This window comes from Dipodomys merriami, unplaced genomic scaffold (genome assembly GCF_024711535.1).
Source record: "Dipodomys merriami isolate MVZ:Mamm:240054 unplaced genomic scaffold, mDipMer1.0.p SCAF_129, whole genome shotgun sequence".
NCBI classification, from domain to species: domain Eukaryota; kingdom Metazoa; phylum Chordata; class Mammalia; order Rodentia; family Heteromyidae; genus Dipodomys; species Dipodomys merriami.
This window is the reverse complement of record NW_027202593.1, coordinates 2,312,644-2,330,943: the sequence shown is the minus strand read 5'-3', so window position 1 is coordinate 2,330,943 and position 18,300 is coordinate 2,312,644. Positions and strand designations below refer to the sequence as shown.

General features: G+C 40.5%; 3 protein-coding genes and 1 pseudogene across 3 annotated transcripts; 2 read left to right on the top strand and 2 right to left on the bottom strand.

The window, feature by feature from the left end:
• Positions 1-1,404: 1,404 nt before the first annotated feature.
• LOC138824455 (olfactory receptor 8C8-like) lies at positions 1,405-2,361 on the bottom strand. Its single transcript, XM_070018332.1, has one exon. The coding sequence runs from the start codon at positions 2,335-2,337 to the stop codon at positions 1,405-1,407; it is 933 nt and encodes a 310-aa protein (XP_069874433.1). The 5' UTR covers positions 2,338-2,361.
• A 24-nt stretch (positions 2,362-2,385) lies between these two features.
• On the top strand, positions 2,386-10,159 carry LOC138824454 (olfactory receptor 8B3-like). Its single transcript, XM_070018331.1, has 2 exons — positions 2,386-2,396; positions 9,238-10,159. Exons 1-2 carry the CDS (start codon positions 2,386-2,388, stop codon positions 10,157-10,159), a joined length of 933 nt encoding a protein of 310 aa, XP_069874432.1.
• LOC138824394 (olfactory receptor 8B3-like) lies at positions 6,838-7,470 on the bottom strand (annotated as a pseudogene).
• Positions 10,160-15,928: 5,769 nt separating the features above from the next.
• LOC138824452 (olfactory receptor 8B3-like) lies at positions 15,929-16,911 on the top strand. The gene has a single exon (XM_070018330.1). It carries the CDS (start codon positions 15,938-15,940, stop codon positions 16,868-16,870), a length of 933 nt encoding a protein of 310 aa, XP_069874431.1. The 5' UTR covers positions 15,929-15,937; the 3' UTR covers positions 16,871-16,911.
• Positions 16,912-18,300: the final 1,389 nt, after the last annotated feature.

The following is an 18,300-nucleotide window of genomic DNA, read 5'->3' as shown; positions in this document are numbered from 1 at the left end:
CACATATATATGTTATATATGGAATATATATATATATGTTATATAACACACATATATATATATATTTCAAGAAAATATAGTCTACAATTATTTATATATATATATATATACAATCATTTATATATATTTGTACATTAATATCCCCTGCCAGTCCCAAACATACTAAAATTAATTGAAAATAAAAGCATAAGTGGTGCCCTTGTCATTTGAGAAACAAGCGCATTCATTGGTGTTTAATGTCTTAACTGTACCTGCTTAAATTAATTCACTTACCAAAATTCACAATCTGGAAGCAAGCCTGCCCTCTAGTGTTAAAACTGGTCTATGGACTCGATGGATCAGACACTGGCAGAATGGACCTCACACTGGGAGGTTATATATCTTTTAGAAAAGTTGAGTCTGCTCTCTCATGTTACTCTTTTTTCTGTGTCCACAACATTCTCTTACAAAAACATGGGTCTTTTGTGACTGAATTCATTCTGGTAGGTGAAGCAGACTGATCTGATCTGCCAACTCCTGTTCTTTCTGTTCTGGTAATACAGATAAAGATAGAGACAGGTGTAATATATTTAGTTCCTAGGGAAATTTAGCTTTGATAATCCTAATTACACTGAATTTATACCTTCCTACCCCTGTGCAATTTTTCCTCTTTAATTGGTCCTTCAGAGGTATCTGTTGCTCTATTCTGATTATACACATTCTTTTCTTTTTTGTACTAAGAAAGTCATCTCTGCTGTGGGATGTATGACTGATGTAGGATGTATGACTGGCTCAATGCTTTATCTCTCTTGTTTCTGAATGCTCCTTGCTGGCCATAGTCTGGGACCACTCAGTGGCCGTCTGCAGTCTCCGCCTGCACACCACCGCCCTTCCCTCTCACGTGTGCTCCTGCCTTACATGGTATTTGCACAAAATATATTCAGTATGAAAACGATACCAACATTACCCAACCTACTTGGCTTTTTCTTGTTTGGTGGCAGTTTTAAAAATAAAACGCCTGAAATGAAGTTCATAAAGTTATTTTAGAAAAGCAAGAAATACATGAACTTACCCAAAAGTACTCACCTCCTTGTCTTGCATTGAATGAAGGAAACAAACAAAGAAAAAGCAGCTTGTGTTATCTGCAGAGATGAAAAGATTTCTTTCTAAGCTCTCCATCAAGTACAGAGGATAGAGTAAAGATTGGGTTAGAGCCAATTGAGACTGAGACTGAGTCTTAAGACCAACCATAGTCTCATACATCTACATTGAATGGCAAGAAGTCAAAAGATGTCACAGTTGAAATACTACCAGAGCGTGGAAAAGAACAGAACAGAATAGAAAAGACATGTTGGAGAGGAGTCTGGGAGGCGAGAAGAAAAGGCTTGAACATGGGAGACTCGTTGGAGGCCCTCCGCTCTTCACTCACTCTGTGATTTTCCTCAGGGTTCTCATCAGAGCGAGTTTGACATCCTTGTTCCTCAGGCTATAAATGAGGGGGTTCAGCATGGGTACCACAAGGGTATGAAACACGGAGAAAAATTTCCCTTGGCCCACGGACTCGGTAGATGTTGGTCTAATGTAAGTGAGGATTCCGGAGCCATAGAAGAGGCCCACCGTTACAATGTGAGAGCCACAGGTGCCCATTGCTTTGGACCAGCCCTTGCCTGACGACATGTTAATAACATTAAAGAGAATCAAGGCGTATGAGATCAAGATCACGAGACTGGATAGAATGACAATTGCACCAACAACAACAGAAGTCGTGAGCTCGTTGACGTAGGTGCTGCTGCAGGAGAGCTGGAGCAGGGGGAAGATGTCACACATGTAGTGGTTGATGATGCTGGCATCACAAAAGCTGAGCCTGACCATGCACCCCGTGTGAGCCACGGCACCAGCTAACCCCAGCAGGTGTGAACCCGCCATCAGCAGAGAACAGGTCCTAGGGGACATGCGGACAGCATACTGCAGGGGCTGGCAGATGGCCACGTAGCGGTCATAAGCCATGGCTGTCAGCACGTAGCACTCCGAATTGACAAAAAAGCAGAAGAAGAACAGCTGCGTCATGCACCCAGCATAGGAGATGGTGTTCCTCACGGTCATGAAGCCCATCAGCATTTTGGGGGTGAAGACAAATGAGTAACAGAAATCAATGCAGGACAGATTAAAGAGGAAGAAGTACATGGGGTTGTGAAGGTGTGAGTTCAGGCAAATTAGACTCAACAAGCTCAAGTTTCCCACCACAGTTACTATATAGTTCAGCAAGAATAAGGAGAATAGGGGCAGCTGGAGCCTGGGTCGGTCCGTCAGCCCCACAAGAATAAACTCTGTCACGGAAGAGTAATTTCCCACAGCCATTTGCTTCACAGATGGGATCTGGAGGAGCAGTTGAAGGGGACATTGACCATGGACTCTCTGTTTTGTCCCCAGTGGGAGGGCTGGAGTTGCTGATCCCCACGCTTAGTCAATGTGGGTTCTTGAGGAATCCCCATTTACTCCTCCCACCTATGCCTGGGGTCTCTGTCCAGAGAGAGTGCGGATACCGTGCCCCAGGTCTCTGAGCTTCACTCTTTCCTGATTCTTAGTTTTCACTAAGGGTTAGAATGGAAAAGAACAATAAGTTAGCGGCCTTCTCTGGAAAGTACAGCTTATATAAACCTTGATTTTTGAAGGCAAATGATCAAGGCAAAGATGATTGGACGCTCACCTTTGTTCTTGTGGGAGGCTCGCTGTTGCTGAAATTCTGAAGCCTTCTATTTTCTGTCCTGAGGTGCCCGAGGGTTTTTATTTTTGGTGATGATGAAGGACGTAGCAACGATAAGCACAGATCTGTCTCTGACAGGCTAGAGGAGCAGCAACCCTGGGTATCCTGCCATGGAGTTTATTCAACAATGTCTCCAGGACTTTCTCCTTATGTGAGAGAAAGGAACAAGTTTATGGAAGCCTCCGGGCACCGTCTCACTCAAAAGGAGAATGGATGTCATGTCCCACAATTCTGGAAACACTGGCTGTACGTGTGGAAAATGTCTGTCTCCTTTATGAGGGCCTTCCAGGTCCCTGTGAGAGTAGAAAGTAACATCCCGTGACTGAGACACTTGGGTCTTTGGAGACAGTAGGTGGTGTTCAGTTCATCAATTCCCATTAGGATACTTAATTCCCAGCACAGAGCGGCAAGAGCTCCCTTTTGCCACTGTTCTGATCCTAACCAATGCGGCCCTGCCAGAGGGAAGCCCAGGCGTTAGCACATTTCCAAGTTTGCTTAGAATGTATCTTATTAGACTCCCCCTGCCCCGCCCCCCACACACCACTCTCCTCATCCCCACTCCCCCTTTTATGAAAATGGAACTACAGAACCACTGGAATTGTTTTGCTTTTGTCTTACATTTTTAAAATCTTATTCATTATTAGATATGTGGGTTTTGGTGCCACTGTAAATTTTTTTTTTGGGTCCGGTAGTGGGGCCTGAACTCTGGGCCTCAGCTTTTCAACTCAAGGCTAGCGCTCTACCACTTGAGCCACAGCGCCACTTCCAGCTTTTTTCTTTTTGCTTATGTGGTGCTGAGGAATCGAACCCAGGGCCTCGAGCATGCAAGGCAAGCGCTCTACCACTGAGCCACCTTCCCAGCCCCACACTGTAAATTTTTTTGTCTTCTATTTTTTGGTTGTTTGTAGAATTCAATTTATTTTTAAATATTGAGACCATAGTTTTAAATCTAGACCTTGAGAAAGAATTCAAACTATGGGAAAGAAGTTGACAAGAAATACTCTCCGACCCATTTGTATGTATATTTATTTGCATTTCTTTGATTTTTATAATTCTAGAAATTTATTTATATATATTTAATTTACTTATTTTTAATTATCTTTAAGTAGTTGTACAAAGGAGTTTCAGTTCAACAAGTCAGTTTATGATCAATGTCCCCCTTTCTGTACTTCTCCCTCATCTTTCCCAGCCCCACTTATCTCCTCAAGCTACCTGGTACCATTTTCATATATGTGCAATGAATTTTATGACTGCATTCTCTCACCCTTCCTCTCTCCCTTCATCTGCCCTTGCTCTGCTTTACCTCACTCCTTTCTGACAAAACCTGGTTTGGCTTCCTAATATGCATTTGTGTTCTGAGATTCGTTTGTTCTTTTGTGTCCAAAGTGTTTCTTTTATGAAATTTGGTACACCAACCTTTGTTGCCCCAGGGTTTAAAAGTGTTATCTCCTTTAAATAGATCGACTCCTTTAATGAAAAGAAGTCACTTTCTTTGTCTCTTCTGACTAATTTTTTTTCCAAAATCTTTAAACACATCAGTGTGGCAACTGTGGTGTGCTTTGTGGGCCTTCAATTTCCTCTCAGTATTAATGCTTTTAATTAAATGGGACTCTGCTGTGATCTTCAGTCACAACTTTTCCGACTTCCTTGTTTGGCACACTGTAGATCAGAGGATCAAGTCAGGCATCATAATCATGTAGAAACTTTTCTCAGATCCACATGTTTGGGGGAATATTTAAGATGTACAAATGTCCCTGCTCCCCATGAAGTGAAGTAGCAGTGACGTAAGAATAAAAGTTTCAGGTCCTGAGTGTTTTCCATCTTACTTGAGGGGATTGTTTGTGAAGAACATTAATGATAGTAAAAATGTTAGATATTAGAATGGCAAAACTGGAGAGCATATTAGTATTCACAATGAATAGAATCGTTACCTCATGGACAGGGACGCTGGGAGGAGAGCTGAGGGAGGGAGGGCATGTCAAACATACTAAAATTAGAATTTAAATAACTTACATTTTTAGGAAAACCCAGAATGTCAGTGTCAGAATTTGGGGAAAGTAGCTTAGCATATTTGCTAGTATTGCTATGCCTTCAAAAAGTGAAACTTCCTCTCCAGTCGTATTTAAGGAGTTATATACCTATATAACATATCAGTGTTATATATTTCAAAGACAAAAATGCATCCTAGAAAGGGTTATTTGTGAGTAAAAAAATCTGAAGTCATTTTTCCTAAAGCAAACTTTTTAGTTTACATGTTTTTTTCACAGTATGTGCCTTCAAAAATGCTAGTGTCTAATATGGCTAGAGTGTAATGGATTGTGCCTCTGACACTTCATGCAACAAGTGATTCAAATAGTGTAAATACACAGCACTTTGTAGCTTGCTTTTCAAAAAAGACTAAAAGTATGGAACTAGATTTTCAAGAATGCTGAATTTCATATGAAAATGAGACTTTCTTTGAGTTTTGTGGTTAAAGAAAAGTGATTGGGTATTATCCACTGATGTTAACTTTTATAGAAATGAAACCCACAGGAGTAGACCCAACCCTGAAATTTCTAAAAGCATAAATATTCTTTTCTTTTGGGGAGGGGGTCCGATCGTGGGGCCTGAACTCTGAGCCTGGGCGCTGTCCCTCAGCTCTTCTGCTCAAGGCTAGCTCTCTGCCACTTGAGCCACAGTGCCACTTCTGGCTTTTTTCTTTTTGCTTATGTGGTGCTGAAGAATGGAACCCAGGGCCTCAGGCATGCAAGGCAAGCGCTCTACCACTGAGCCACCTTCCCAGCCCCATAAATATTATTTTCTATTTGAGTATATTTTCTTAAATAATAACAAAATTTATGAAATAACTTTATGTGAAAGACAAACAAAGGAACAATAACCACATTCAAGTCCTTGAAGTAAGTAAATCCCAGTTGGTAACATCAAGGATGTTGACATTGGAGGACTGGATGGCAACCAAGTGATTGCTTTAAATTATAAATCAAGAGTGTGTGTGTGTGTGTGTGTGTGTGTGTGTGTGTGTGTGTGTGTGTGTGTGTGTGCAAATAAGCCAGAAAACCACTTTTATTAAACAGTACTTAAACTTAGAATGAGAAGTATGGAATGTGAAAAAATAAGTGCATATATTTTTAGTTATTTAAGAAAAAATAGACTCAGCATCAGATTAAGAATTTTTAGCTTACTCATTTTTTACTGCTTTCTAAAAAGAAAATTAACCATGATTTCCTCTCCCAAAGTCTTCATGACAGTGTGTTTTATTCACCAAGTATACCTTTCAAATTCTCTCTGCTTTTCTAGTAGATATACAACATTTTAATTTCTTGAAATTCCCATGAAAACAGCATCTAGAAACCAAGAAAAACAGGAGTGACTGACTTGTCTTAGTATCCTCCTGCCCTTGCTTATTTATTATCAAATATCATAAGCCAAGGATATATCCAGAGAAATCTTGGAATTTTATTTCAAGTTTATGTCAAGATAGAAGTCATGTGTTTCCATTTCCCAATATTCAGCTTTCTACATGTCTTCTACCTAACTCGAGTTTCTGCTACTGTCCACTGGTTTGTCTCCTGATAGTGTCCACAAATCTGTCCATAGCTTTTACTATCATTCCTCAACTATTCATAGAAGATGAGTTTAATTTAGACACTGTATTTGAGCTTTTGTGAGACTTTAAGGAGATTACTAATTTATTTGAGCCTTGGAATCATGCTCTCTTTTTCTCTCTGCACACACACAGAATAATGTAGTTAGTACTGTTTGATTTCTACAAGACAAATAGAACACAGCTCACAGAAGAAATTTTAGTACATTGTATTTACAATAATAATAACAATAATCTATGTACTTAATAATCTATGCAGAAACATCTGAGCTATGAAACACTGGCATTTGAAGGTAGCATTTTCCTGCACCGTGGAAATGTAAAGACAAAAGCAGAGTTTGATTTGTAGTTCATTCAAAGCATCAATGACTGTCTTGCTCTGTGCCATAATCTAACTGGTATTTCTTTATTGAAACAATTGAAGAATAGTTTTTAAGGATAACTTGATGATGACAGTGGAAATAATTTTATTATTTCCATTAGAAGCACATTAATTGAGCAAGACTCGCTCATTACTGTAATTACAGTCAGAGAGTGATTTTATTTCAGTCAAAGCTTTCTTCTGGTCAAGTTTGCCATCTCTATTCCTCAAGCTGCAGATTAAGAAGTTCATCATGGGTGCCACAGTGGTATAAAACACAGAGGAGATTTTTGATTCATCCATGGACCCAGCTGAGGAGGGTCTGAGATACATAAAGGCACCTGACCCAAAGAACAGAGACACAGCAATGATGTGGGAGCTGCAGGTGCTGACGGCTTTGGACCTGCCCTCAGTGGACTTTATGTTGAGGATGCTGGAAAGAATAAAAACTTAAGAGATAAAGATAACAAACTGGGTACAATGATGTCTTTGCCTCTACAATGAAAATCTCTATCTGATTGACATAGGTGTTGGTACAAAAGAGCTGTAGCAAAGGAAGGAGATCATAGAAAAAGTGGTGAATGGTGTTTATATCACAGAAAGTGTCAGAATGTGTCCAGTGTGAGCCATGGCACAAAACAAAGCCACTACCTAGGAACCAAGAACAAGGCAGGAGCACACTTTTTGGAGACATGGCAGAGTTGTACAGAGGGCATTGCAGATGGCCACGTAGAGATCATCTTCAGTGATAATGGTCTTCATTTCCTCATGTGAAGGGCAGCAACTCACATCAGGTGTTTTCTCTCCTGAGGTATTACCACAATGACTTCTAATCATTTGCATTCCTTGTACAGTTCTTTTTTTAAAGTTACTTGAAGTTTATACCTTATTATCCTGCTGGCCCCTTAAACATGACACACTTACGAAGTCAGTGCTTCAAGAAATATGATTGTCACTGTTCCAGACATTTGACTCATAGCTTAATTGTCACCTGTCAATAAAAGATGTGCTGGTAGTAACTGCATGTGTTTTAGAAATTGTGAACCAGAAGCAGAAAGTTTACTTAACTTCCCGTATTAATTGTTACATGTAAACTCTCAGGAGAATCCACCATGGAAATTTCCATTTATTGTTGAGATATTTTTAAAAAACTAGGAGTGAAAAAGGAATTCTTTAAAGTGGATATTCTAGGAGAGGCAATTCAATGTAACTAGTATAATTCTTAGGAAATTGCAGATGAAGAAAATGGGAAGCATGTGGTGTTTCCATTTAGGAGGTGGGAGAAAGAAGCTGAGCAATGCTTTTCCCATCAGATTTGGAGATGTGGAGGTGAGAGATTCTCAATTCTGTCTTGGGGGTTGTATAATGTATAAGCCCAAGGGCAATAGGTAAACCTGGTAAGACTGTGTGTCCCTCAAGAACTAAAGAGAGATCGTTGTCCAGGGTATAACCTTTTCCACCTAGAAACTATTCTCCCAGGGCCAGTATCTAACAAGCTTTTACCTTGTTTATTACCAAGTACAGTGTATCATTATGTTACATGTAATCTATATCTTACCATGTGGCAAATGTGATCATGATGTTGACTCCTTTTCTGGGTTATGTAAAAGGAGTTAATCTTCAGCATAAGTTAGGGCTGTAAGTCATCAAGACTTCCAGGGCGCTTGAGAGAATAAGTATCTCCCCAGCTTCCTCCTGTTAATAGAACTGACCTGTGGAGGCGAATGAGAAGCATAAGGAAACACCGGTATTTGCTGGCCTGAGGACAGTGAGTTTACACATGCCATGTGTATCTATGACTTCCTTTTCTTGAAGTGAAATTTCAGAGATCCAATATGGCCCCTATTGCTCATTTTGTGTAAGCCTGAGACTCAAGCAAAACCTGCAGAAGAATCTGTTCAAGGGAAGGACCGCAGAGCAAGTGCAGACTTTATGTAGATCAGTGAGTACAAATGTTCAGGAAGTTCTGTCTCCAATGAGAGAACTCTTCCTGGGCTAGATTTAGGGTTCTGCTTCTGTGAAATATAGTAGTAAATAACCTTTCCTATAATCTATACCCTTTCTTACATATACATATATTTTTATTCCCACTCCACTAGAGGCTAACCTGCAACAGAGGCTAACAAAACTGGCAGGGCGTCTAACTCTGGATTTTCTGGTAGATCAAGTGGAAAAAGAAGTAATGAGATGAGGGGAGGCTGATTATTTTCTCCCTTTTCTTTTTTTTTTTTTTTTTTTTTACGATTATCTCCCTCTGCTCCTTGGTGTATGAGCTGACATGTTTGCATGTAGCAGCACTGGTCTTTATTCAGTAGCCTATGTTGCTATGCACGCCACTATGTTTAGTTAGTAAGACCGTATTAAAGAAATTCCATGATGCACAGCCTCAGAGTTATGATAAAAAAAATCCATTGTTTTAGAATGGGCAAGAACTACTGCCATGAGAAGAGATACTGTAGGGACAGAAGGGTTGGATGGTAATGATTCCCACTTTGTGCCCACAGACTCCTATAAAAGAATGGCTTTTAGAAATGGCTCATTCATCACCGAGTTCATTCTGGTGGGGCTAACAGAACTTCCAGGTCTCCAGCTTCCTCTGTTCTTTCTGTTTCTGTCAACATACATGGTCACTGTATTGGGAAATTTGGGGTTGATCATTCTAATCGGTCTGAATTCACACCTTCACACCCCCATGTACTTTTTCCTCTTTAACTTGTCCTTCATAGACCTCTGTTATTCGACCGTATTTACACCCAAAATGCTGATCAACTTCATCCTGGAGAGGAATACTATCTCTTATATGGGGTGTATGACCCAACTCTACTTTTACTGTTTCTTTGTCATTTCTGAGTGCTATGTGTTAATGTCAATGGCCTACGACCGCTACGTGGCCATCTGCAATCCACTCCTGTACAACAGCGCCATGTCCCCTAAAGTGTGCTCCTACCTCATCCTTGCTTCCTACTTGATGGCAGTGTCTGGTGCTGCGGCCCACACTGGATTCATGCTGAGACTGACCTTCTGTGGTACAAACACCATCAACCACTACTTCTGCGATATCCTCCCTGTGATGCAGCTCTCCTGCACCAGCACCCACGCCAACGAGCTGGAGGTGCTCATCGTAGCGGGCATCAACATTGTCCTGCCCAGCATCTCCATCCTCATTTCCTATGGTTTCATCCTCTCCAGCATCTGCCGTATCAGCTCCTCTGAGGGCAGAGCCAAAGCCGTCAGCACCTGCAGCTCCCACATCATTGCTGTGTCTCTGTTCTTTGGATCAGGTGCCTTTATGTACCTAAAGCCACCGTCTTCTGGGTCTATGGATGAGGGGAAAATCTCTTCTGTCTTTTACACCAACATGGTTCCCATGATGAACCCCTTAATCTACAGCTTGAGGAACAAAGATGTCAAAGTTGCCTTGAGAAAAACTCTAAGCAGAAAAAAGTTTTGATCAGAAACAGTGTCTCTCTCTGTATATAGTTGAAAGACAGAAAGTCTATTTGTATTACAATAGTTGAAGAAATATCAGTTCCTGCCCTGGTTTTGTTTTTTTTTTTTTATCATGGGGATAGTTAGTTATCATTTCAGTTCTTATGACTGATAGTCTCTTTTCTTTCCATCATTTGTATATATTTCACTTTTAGACATTTTTTCCTGACAATAATAAAATTAAGAAATGCTTCACATGTCATTTTTCCCATTGCCATATGTACTTTTAGGAAGGACAAATTGTACTCTAAATGATCAACTGAATTTGAGGATGACATTTTTATCATTGAAGAGATATGTGGGTTTTTTGTTCTGCTTACTAACTTCCTTTGGAAACATGAATGTGACAATCTGTTTCTTGAATTTTCATGTTCTACTCAGAAGGATTATGACTGCCTTAAATATCGTTATTTCACATATAAGGTATATATTTCACATATAAGGTATGTAAGGTTCCAAAAGGATTTCCAAATGCAACTCACTGTATGGCTCTAAACTCTATGTACTTCATTTCTTTTGGAATAATATTCATATTTACCTTTGTGCACCAGGTAGATCAAAATGACCATCATACATATTTATTACCCAGGCAATATAGTGAAGTTCATGGAAGTCAACATTTCCTTTTTTAATGAAAAAAAAAACTAAGCCAATACGTTATTTCACATCTACTCTGACATATTTGATTAATTTTATTCCAAGTATAAAATACAAAAAAACACTATTTTTAAAGTTGAGTAGACTTTGTTTCTACATAACATGTAAATTCAGAATTTGGCTGATTTTATGTTGTTTAAGAAACAGTTGAATGGTTCCTTTTGTTGTGAAGGTAGCCCTGTGGATCTAGAGTAGTTGGGGATGATTGGCTCAAGTCAGGAGCTTTTCATACAGTGAAGAAAGAAAGAATAAGGAAAGGAAAACATTTTTTCAGATGTTTGTAATTCAGAGACTAAAAGAGAGGAGCCCAGCAGCTGTCTTTTCAGAACAACTGTAATACACAGCCAAGAAACACGAAGCCCTTCTGTAAGGAACTGTATTGAGGATTTAGAAGTTATAGTCCTTTGAAATTTGTATCCAGATCTCTAACCTTTCAACTAACAAGTTTTGTTGGTCGTGGGGCTTGAACTCTGGGCTTGGGTGATGTCCCTGAGCTCTTCAGCTCAAGGCGAGTGCTCTACCACTTGAGCCACAGCGCCACTTCCAGTCTTCTAGTGGTTTATTGGAGATCAGAGTCTCATGGACTTTCCTGCCAGGGCTGGCTTTGAACAGTGATCCTCAGATCTCAGCCTCCTGAGTAGCTAGGATTATAGGGGTGAGCCACCTGCACGCGGCTTTTGAAAACATAAGCTACAATTTCAGGAAAGATAAACATTCTTTAAGCTTAGGTTCTCATTGTTTAAGATTATTTTTAAATGAAGTCTGGCAAAGTTTTGAGAGTGGATTTGGTTGATACTTTTAGGTTTTTACTTTACATTGTATCTATTTGGAGTTCTTAAAAGGAGAAGAAACAGGGCTGGGAAGGTGGCTCAGTGGTAGAGTGCTTGCCTTGCATGCCTGAGGCCCTGGGTTCGATTCCTTAGCACCACATAAGAAAAAAACCGGAAGTGGCGCTGTGGCTCAAGTGGTAGAGCGCTAGCCTTGAGCTGAAGAGCTGAGGGACAGCGCCCAGGCCCAGAGTTCAGGCCCCACAACCGGACCCAAAAAAAAAAAAAAAAAGAGAAGAAACAATCAATTATAGTGCTTATGATGCTATTGAAATCCTCACAGCTAAGCATCAACCCAGGAAATAAGTCCTGGGATTCACTTGTATGTCCTAGGAAGGGGATGTCTCCAAAATAATGGGAAATTTGAACTTCCGGAGAACAGAAAATAGTCTTTCTCATGAAGGTTCAGAGAGAAAATCTGTTCATTGCATCTTGAATTTGCTTAAGGTAAACATTATCTAAGTAAACTATCATTGTTGCTTATAGAAATGAGTGTGACAAGAGTGTGTTCTACCTACAGGCTGATGAAAAACTAAAGTAAAAAGGGTTTTGAGTTCTGCACCTGTATCCTTTTATTTCCTTCATCCTCTGTGTTTTTTTAAGTAGTATTGGATTTGAATTCAGGGCCTCACACTTTCTAGGCAGGTATACTGCTTAGCCATTCATATAGCTACATTTTTTGGGAGGGAGGGATTGTTTATCAGCAGCAGCAGCAGCTTTTAAACAAAGAAAACCAACTTTATTGATGCATAATTGGTGTGCAGTTGCCTGCTCATACTCAGGGGTACAGCTTTGGCACAGTGCACACAGTATCATCTATTATCTCCAAAGCTTTTTCATGGCCCTATGTAATTCCTTCTCTATGGTTCTCCCAACCCAAGGCAAACACTGATCTGCTTCCTGTCATTATCTATTAATTATATTTGCTAGAATTTTATATAGATGGAGTCTGACATTATTGTTTTTTAATTTATTTTATTGTAAAGATGCTGTACAGAAGGGTTACAGTTACATGAGTAAGGTAATGAGTACATTTCTTGTTGAACATTGTTACCCACCTCCTTTGTTTTCCTCCTACTATTCCTTTCCTTCCCCACCTTCCCCCACCCAAGCTGTAGAGCTCATTTCCAACATAGTGTCTTGTGAGGATCAGTGTTGCAATGGGTCATCCTGTGTCCTTGTTCTTGTTTTGTCTTGATTCTTCTCAAGTCATGTGTCAACAGAGATGGGGACAGCATTTGGGGCAGGTCATTGGAGCAGCACATGCCCAGTGTGCCCAGCAGGGTTGGGGCATGCAGTCAGTGATGCTGACACCGTCCATGGCCAGCAAAAGCCTCTCCTGACATGGGTCCGCCTTTTGGTATTTAGACACCATTGGTGTTTCTTTCAGCTTGCTCAAGGAACCTAAAGGGTAATATTCAGGAAGCACGGAATTGTTATTAGCTGTATTCCATGCCAGAAATCATTCTTCATCTCCAGACTGGTGACCCGTGCGAATGAAATGTTGCACTCTTTCTACTCAGGGATATCTTCCTTCCCTCCCCCACCTCGTCAGGTCCCCCTTTAGATGCCTGCTTCACTCAGACTTATGATTGGCTCAAGAACTATTTTCAATACAATCTTTTGAATCAAGTTGTTAAGCCCACTCTCTCTGGGCCATTCCCTCTTAGAATTTCAGGGGTTTTAACTGATCCTATTCAGATGTTGTTAGACCATTTGTATAACACTTCATGGTCCTGTAAGCGTTTCTACCTGAAGATAAGTTATAGGAAGTATTGAGTTTCTTCCAAAGGTCTCTTGTCTAGCCCCACACATTTGTTTTGAAAACATTTATGCACACAACAAATAGGATGATTTCTCTGGTCCTTGGCCTCACATACATATTGTATTGTTTATTTTTGTATGTTAAACATCTTTGAAGTTTAGGAATAAATCTCACTTCTTGTGGTAATTCATTTTATCTTGTCCCTTCTAAAATTTAAATTTATTCTATCAGATACATATGTATTTATAGGGTACCATGTGAACATCACTTGTCCAAGATACTATAGTTAGAAAATGGAGGAGGAGCATCAAGCACAGACCCTCCAGCTCTATTTCTGCTCTCACTCTTTTCTGTGAGGAGGTCAGAAGTTGCTGACCTCATCCCTGAAATGTTACCCTGAAGAACTCTGAAAGATTCCCAAGCAGAAGTTTCCAGTGCCTGTTAAACAATTCCCTTTAGGAATGCAACTCAATAAAAGTCATTCCAGGAATATCTACAATTCACCTCAGGCAAAAGATAACCAGAACTGAGTTGCAACACTGCTTGAATTTTTTCTGGTAAGTAAGGAAGTATGGAGGTGGCCTCTGTTGTACTATTAATGATGCGACAATGAAGAGGCCAAGGTCTAAAACCACAGATTTCCCTGCAGGGACCAAGGCAATGGGGAGAAGGGAATTTAATGTTGGCTCAAATAGGAAGGATGTAGAATCCCTAAAGAGAATGGAGTGGCTGAGTAAAATGTTGATCCCTAAGGCACAAAAAGTTCTTCTCAGTCTACTATGTAAATTCATAGCCGTAATTCCTTATTGAATCTGAAATCTGTCACTGGGATGAGACCGAGCACCGTTGCCCCTGCATATAACCACGAGGGCTGCATCATTAAAGTCTTGTCCAGCCTTCCTTCTGGTGTCTCATCTGGTGGCAGCGGTAGCAATGATGAGGTATGTTTATTTTTCATTGCTGCCTTAGAGGACTAAGAGTTAACTTCGCAAGCCACAGTCAATAGCTCAGAAATGTTTTCCAGGGAGAATGAGGAATGAGTGTTGTACTTCTTAGAATCAGTGGCACCAAGGCTTAAATTCCAGTGTTGCCCTGCCTTTCATGTCACAGGGATAAATCTCAGTGACAAGGAAACATCAGTGTTTCCTCTTCAAAGGATGCTGTTTCAAAACCTCTATTAATGTCTTGCTTTTTACTTAACATTATTTAATATATCATTAACATAAAAATTATATATATGAGGTTAAAACGTATCATTTAGATCAGTATTGTGGATCATACAATATGAAATGCCACAAAAATGAAGGTAATTAACATTTCCATCAACTCTACATTTACCTTCTTTGTGGTTTGGTTGTATATGTTTGTATACATAGTGAGAAGATAATTATAAAAATATATCTGCTGGGCACTAGTGGCTTGCACCTGTAATCCCTAGCCAGTCAGGAGCCTGAGATCTGAGGATCATGGTTCAAAGCCAGCCCAGGCAGGCAAGGCCATGAGACTCTTATCGCCAATGAACCATTGGAAAACCAGAAGTGATGCTGTGGCTCAAAGTAGTCCAGTGCTAGCCTTGAGTGAAAGAGCTCAGAGACTATACCCAGGCCCTGAGTTCAAGCCTCATGACTGACCAAAAAGTCTCCTATTAAAAATACTAACTCTAAACATTTTTGTCCTTTAGCCAACTAGCATCTGATTTTCTGGCACCAAACATCTGGCCCTGGTACCAGCCATCTTACTCACTGCTATGTAAGCATTACTGGTGTCCATTGTACAGAGGAGAAATGGTGTGTTGCCTATTTATGGTTTGCATAAGGTCCTCACATTTTGAGATGCGATGTGAGCACTTCAAGCTATACCTGCTTCTTTACAATTTAACAAGTCCAAAGATTTGCATGAAATTGGTAGGAGACACTGAAACTCGTGCAGAGAATGTGCAGAGTCTGTGGACACATGGTCATGTTGATGTCATAGTCATTAAATTTTCTCTCCATAGACATACCACTCTGCTAGCTTTATTTTTCTGTGCCAGGGCCAGGAACTTAAATATTCCTGGACTTTCTATCCTTCCATCTTGTTTTAGATTCTATTCTGCATAGAGGTCATTGCCAGGTTATTCAAGGCTCTGCCCTGAAATTTGACTAGGAGAGGGCTGAAGCCAGACTTACATTATAAAATGAGGAAAGAGGCATCCTGTGTTTATTTATCCACCCTCTTCTCCCTGCTCGGTTTTTCTACCAGCCATCTTCCCCCATGACCGCCTGACCCATCACCCTAAGGCTAAGCTCAAATGCTTTGTGGTGACATTCACTTTAAGGAGCACTGATGCCACACAGTACAATGGGGACATTCAGGCAGGTTCTCTGGATTAGGAGTTTCAGACATTTTCAGGATATACATACACGGGTGAGTACATTGTAGGAAGATACAGATTGTCCTCTAATACCGCCCCCCTCCAAATTTTGGTGTCCACAGATCCACTGAGAAAAGAATGGTTCTTGCAAACAGCTCTTTGGTGACTGAATTCATTCTGATGGGCTTGACAGACCAGCCCCTCCTCCAGATGCCCCTCTTCTTCCTGTTTCTGGTCATGTACACGGTCACCACCCTGGGGAACTTGGGGCTGATCATTCTCGTTATACTGAATCCACACCTTCACACCCCCATGTACTTTTTCCTTTTTAACTTGTCCTTCATAGACCTCTGTTATTCTTCTGTGATCACCCCCAAAATGCTGATGAACTTCATATTAAGCAGAAATGCTATCTCTTATGAAGGCTGCATGACCCAGCTGTACTTTTTTTGTTTCTTCGCAATTTCCGAATGGTACGTGTTGACATCCATGGCCTATGACCGCTACGTGGCCATCTGCAATCCCCTCCTGTACAGCACCTCCATGTCTCCCAAAGTGTGCTCCTCCCTTATGCTCGCTTCTTACCTGATGGCATTTTGTGATGCCACAATCCACACTGGGTGCGTCCTGAGACTGACCTTCTGTGATGCGAACACCATCAACCACTTCTTCTGCGATCTCACTCCTTTACTGCAGCTCTCCTGCACCAGCACCCACGTCAATGAGGTAGAGATTTTCATTGTAGCAGGAAAAGACATAATTTTGCCCAGTCTGGTCATCTTTGTGTCTTACGGTTTTATTCTTTCCAGTATCTTCAAAATAAGGTCCACTGAAGGAAGGTCCAAAGCCTTCAGCACCTGCAGCTCCCACATCATTGCTGTGTCTCTGTTCATTGGATCAAGCACATTTATGTACCTTAAACCCTCCTCAGCTGGGACTATGGATGGAGGGAAAATCTCTTCCGTGATTTATACCATTGTGTTACCCATGATGAACCCCTTAATCTATAGCCTGAGGAACAAAGACGTTAAAGTTGCTCTGATAAAAACACTAATCAGAAGAAAGTTTTGAAAAGAAGTTGAATCTCTCTGTTCTTGTGGTACAGTTCAGAGAAAATGTTGGTGCTCTTCAGTATGTTCCTAAGGTCAGCTTTATCTCATTTCTTTCTTAATAAGAGAGGGAAATGTGAACTTGGTTTGTTTTCAGTTTCTTATGTTTTGTTATATTTGTACAATTTCTCCTCCTCTGAAAAATATTGAGAATGTAATTTATGCCATTTTCATTTTAATTATGGTCTTAATCCTAAAATAATAACAAATTATAAATGTTTGAGTAAAGTAGTATTATCTTGACTGTGGATTGTGCAGGACAGTTTGATTTGGCTCTTTTACTGTGACTTGTTAGATCACTGTCTCTGCTTTTGTCATCCCATCTCCACTGGGTAGGAATCTGTCTCTTCCAAATGCTAGTGTTTCACAATGCAGGTGTCTCTGCACAGACGCTTAACAACCCCCCTGGCTGCTGCAAACTATGCACTGAGCTTCCTTCTGTGACGCATTACATTTACCCTGTAAAGAGAAATGACATTGTAGATCAATGGTAAATACTGTATGAAAGCTGTTAGGTGTCTTGATTCTAAATCCACCCCTCTGTCTAGGATATCATTCATCTATTTTATTAGGTGTATTTCACTAAGCATGAATAATGAGGTAATATTTCTATTTTGAAGTTTGTGCTTTGTCTTTAGATGACACGCATTCATCATTTTGTTTTGCAGAAATATTGATGGTCCCATTGATCAAGTGGAAGGCTACTGGAATTAGGAAATTGGGAGATGATGGGCTCAGACTTGAAAGTGTGTTTTGTTGTTTTTTTTGTTTTTGTTTTTTTGGGTCCGGTCTTGGGGCCTGAACTCTGGGCCTGGGTGCTGTCCCTCAGCTCTTCAGCTCAAGGCTAGTGCTCTACCACTTGAGCCACAGCACCACTTCCGGCTTTTTTCTTTTTGCTTATGTGGTGCTAAGGAATCGAACCCAGGGCCTCAGGCATGCAAGGCAAGTGCTCTACCACTGAGCCACCTTCCCAGCCCGAAAGTGTGTTTTTTTAAATTCATTTTTCAGCCCTATTATTATAGATAGAGCAAAACATTAAAAGCCAAACATCAGCTAAATGATCAAAAATTTTTTTAAAAAATTGTTATTGTAAAAGTGATGCAAAGAGGAATTATGTTCACATTTTTGTTATTTTGGGTTTGTGTTGTTTTCTTCCTTTGTGGCTGTTTTTGTATTCTGTACCTTTTTATTTATTTATTTTTTGGTCCAGTTGTGGGCCTGAACGCTGTCCCTCAGCTTTTCACCTCCACTTGAGCCACTGCGCCACTTCTGGCTTTTTTTTCTGCTTATGTGGTGCTGAGGAATCGAACCCAGGGCCTCATGTATGCAAGGCAAGTGCTCTACCACTGAGCCACCTTCACAGCCCTGTTTTCTGTACCTTTTGTATGCAAG

Coding starts and splice junctions, on each gene's coding strand:
- LOC138824455 (XM_070018332.1), bottom strand. CDS start 2,337: ATGGCTGTGGGAAATTACTCTTCCGTGACAGAGTTTATTCTTGTGGGG.
- LOC138824452 (XM_070018330.1), top strand. CDS start 15,938: ATGGTTCTTGCAAACAGCTCTTTGGTGACTGAATTCATTCTGATGGGC.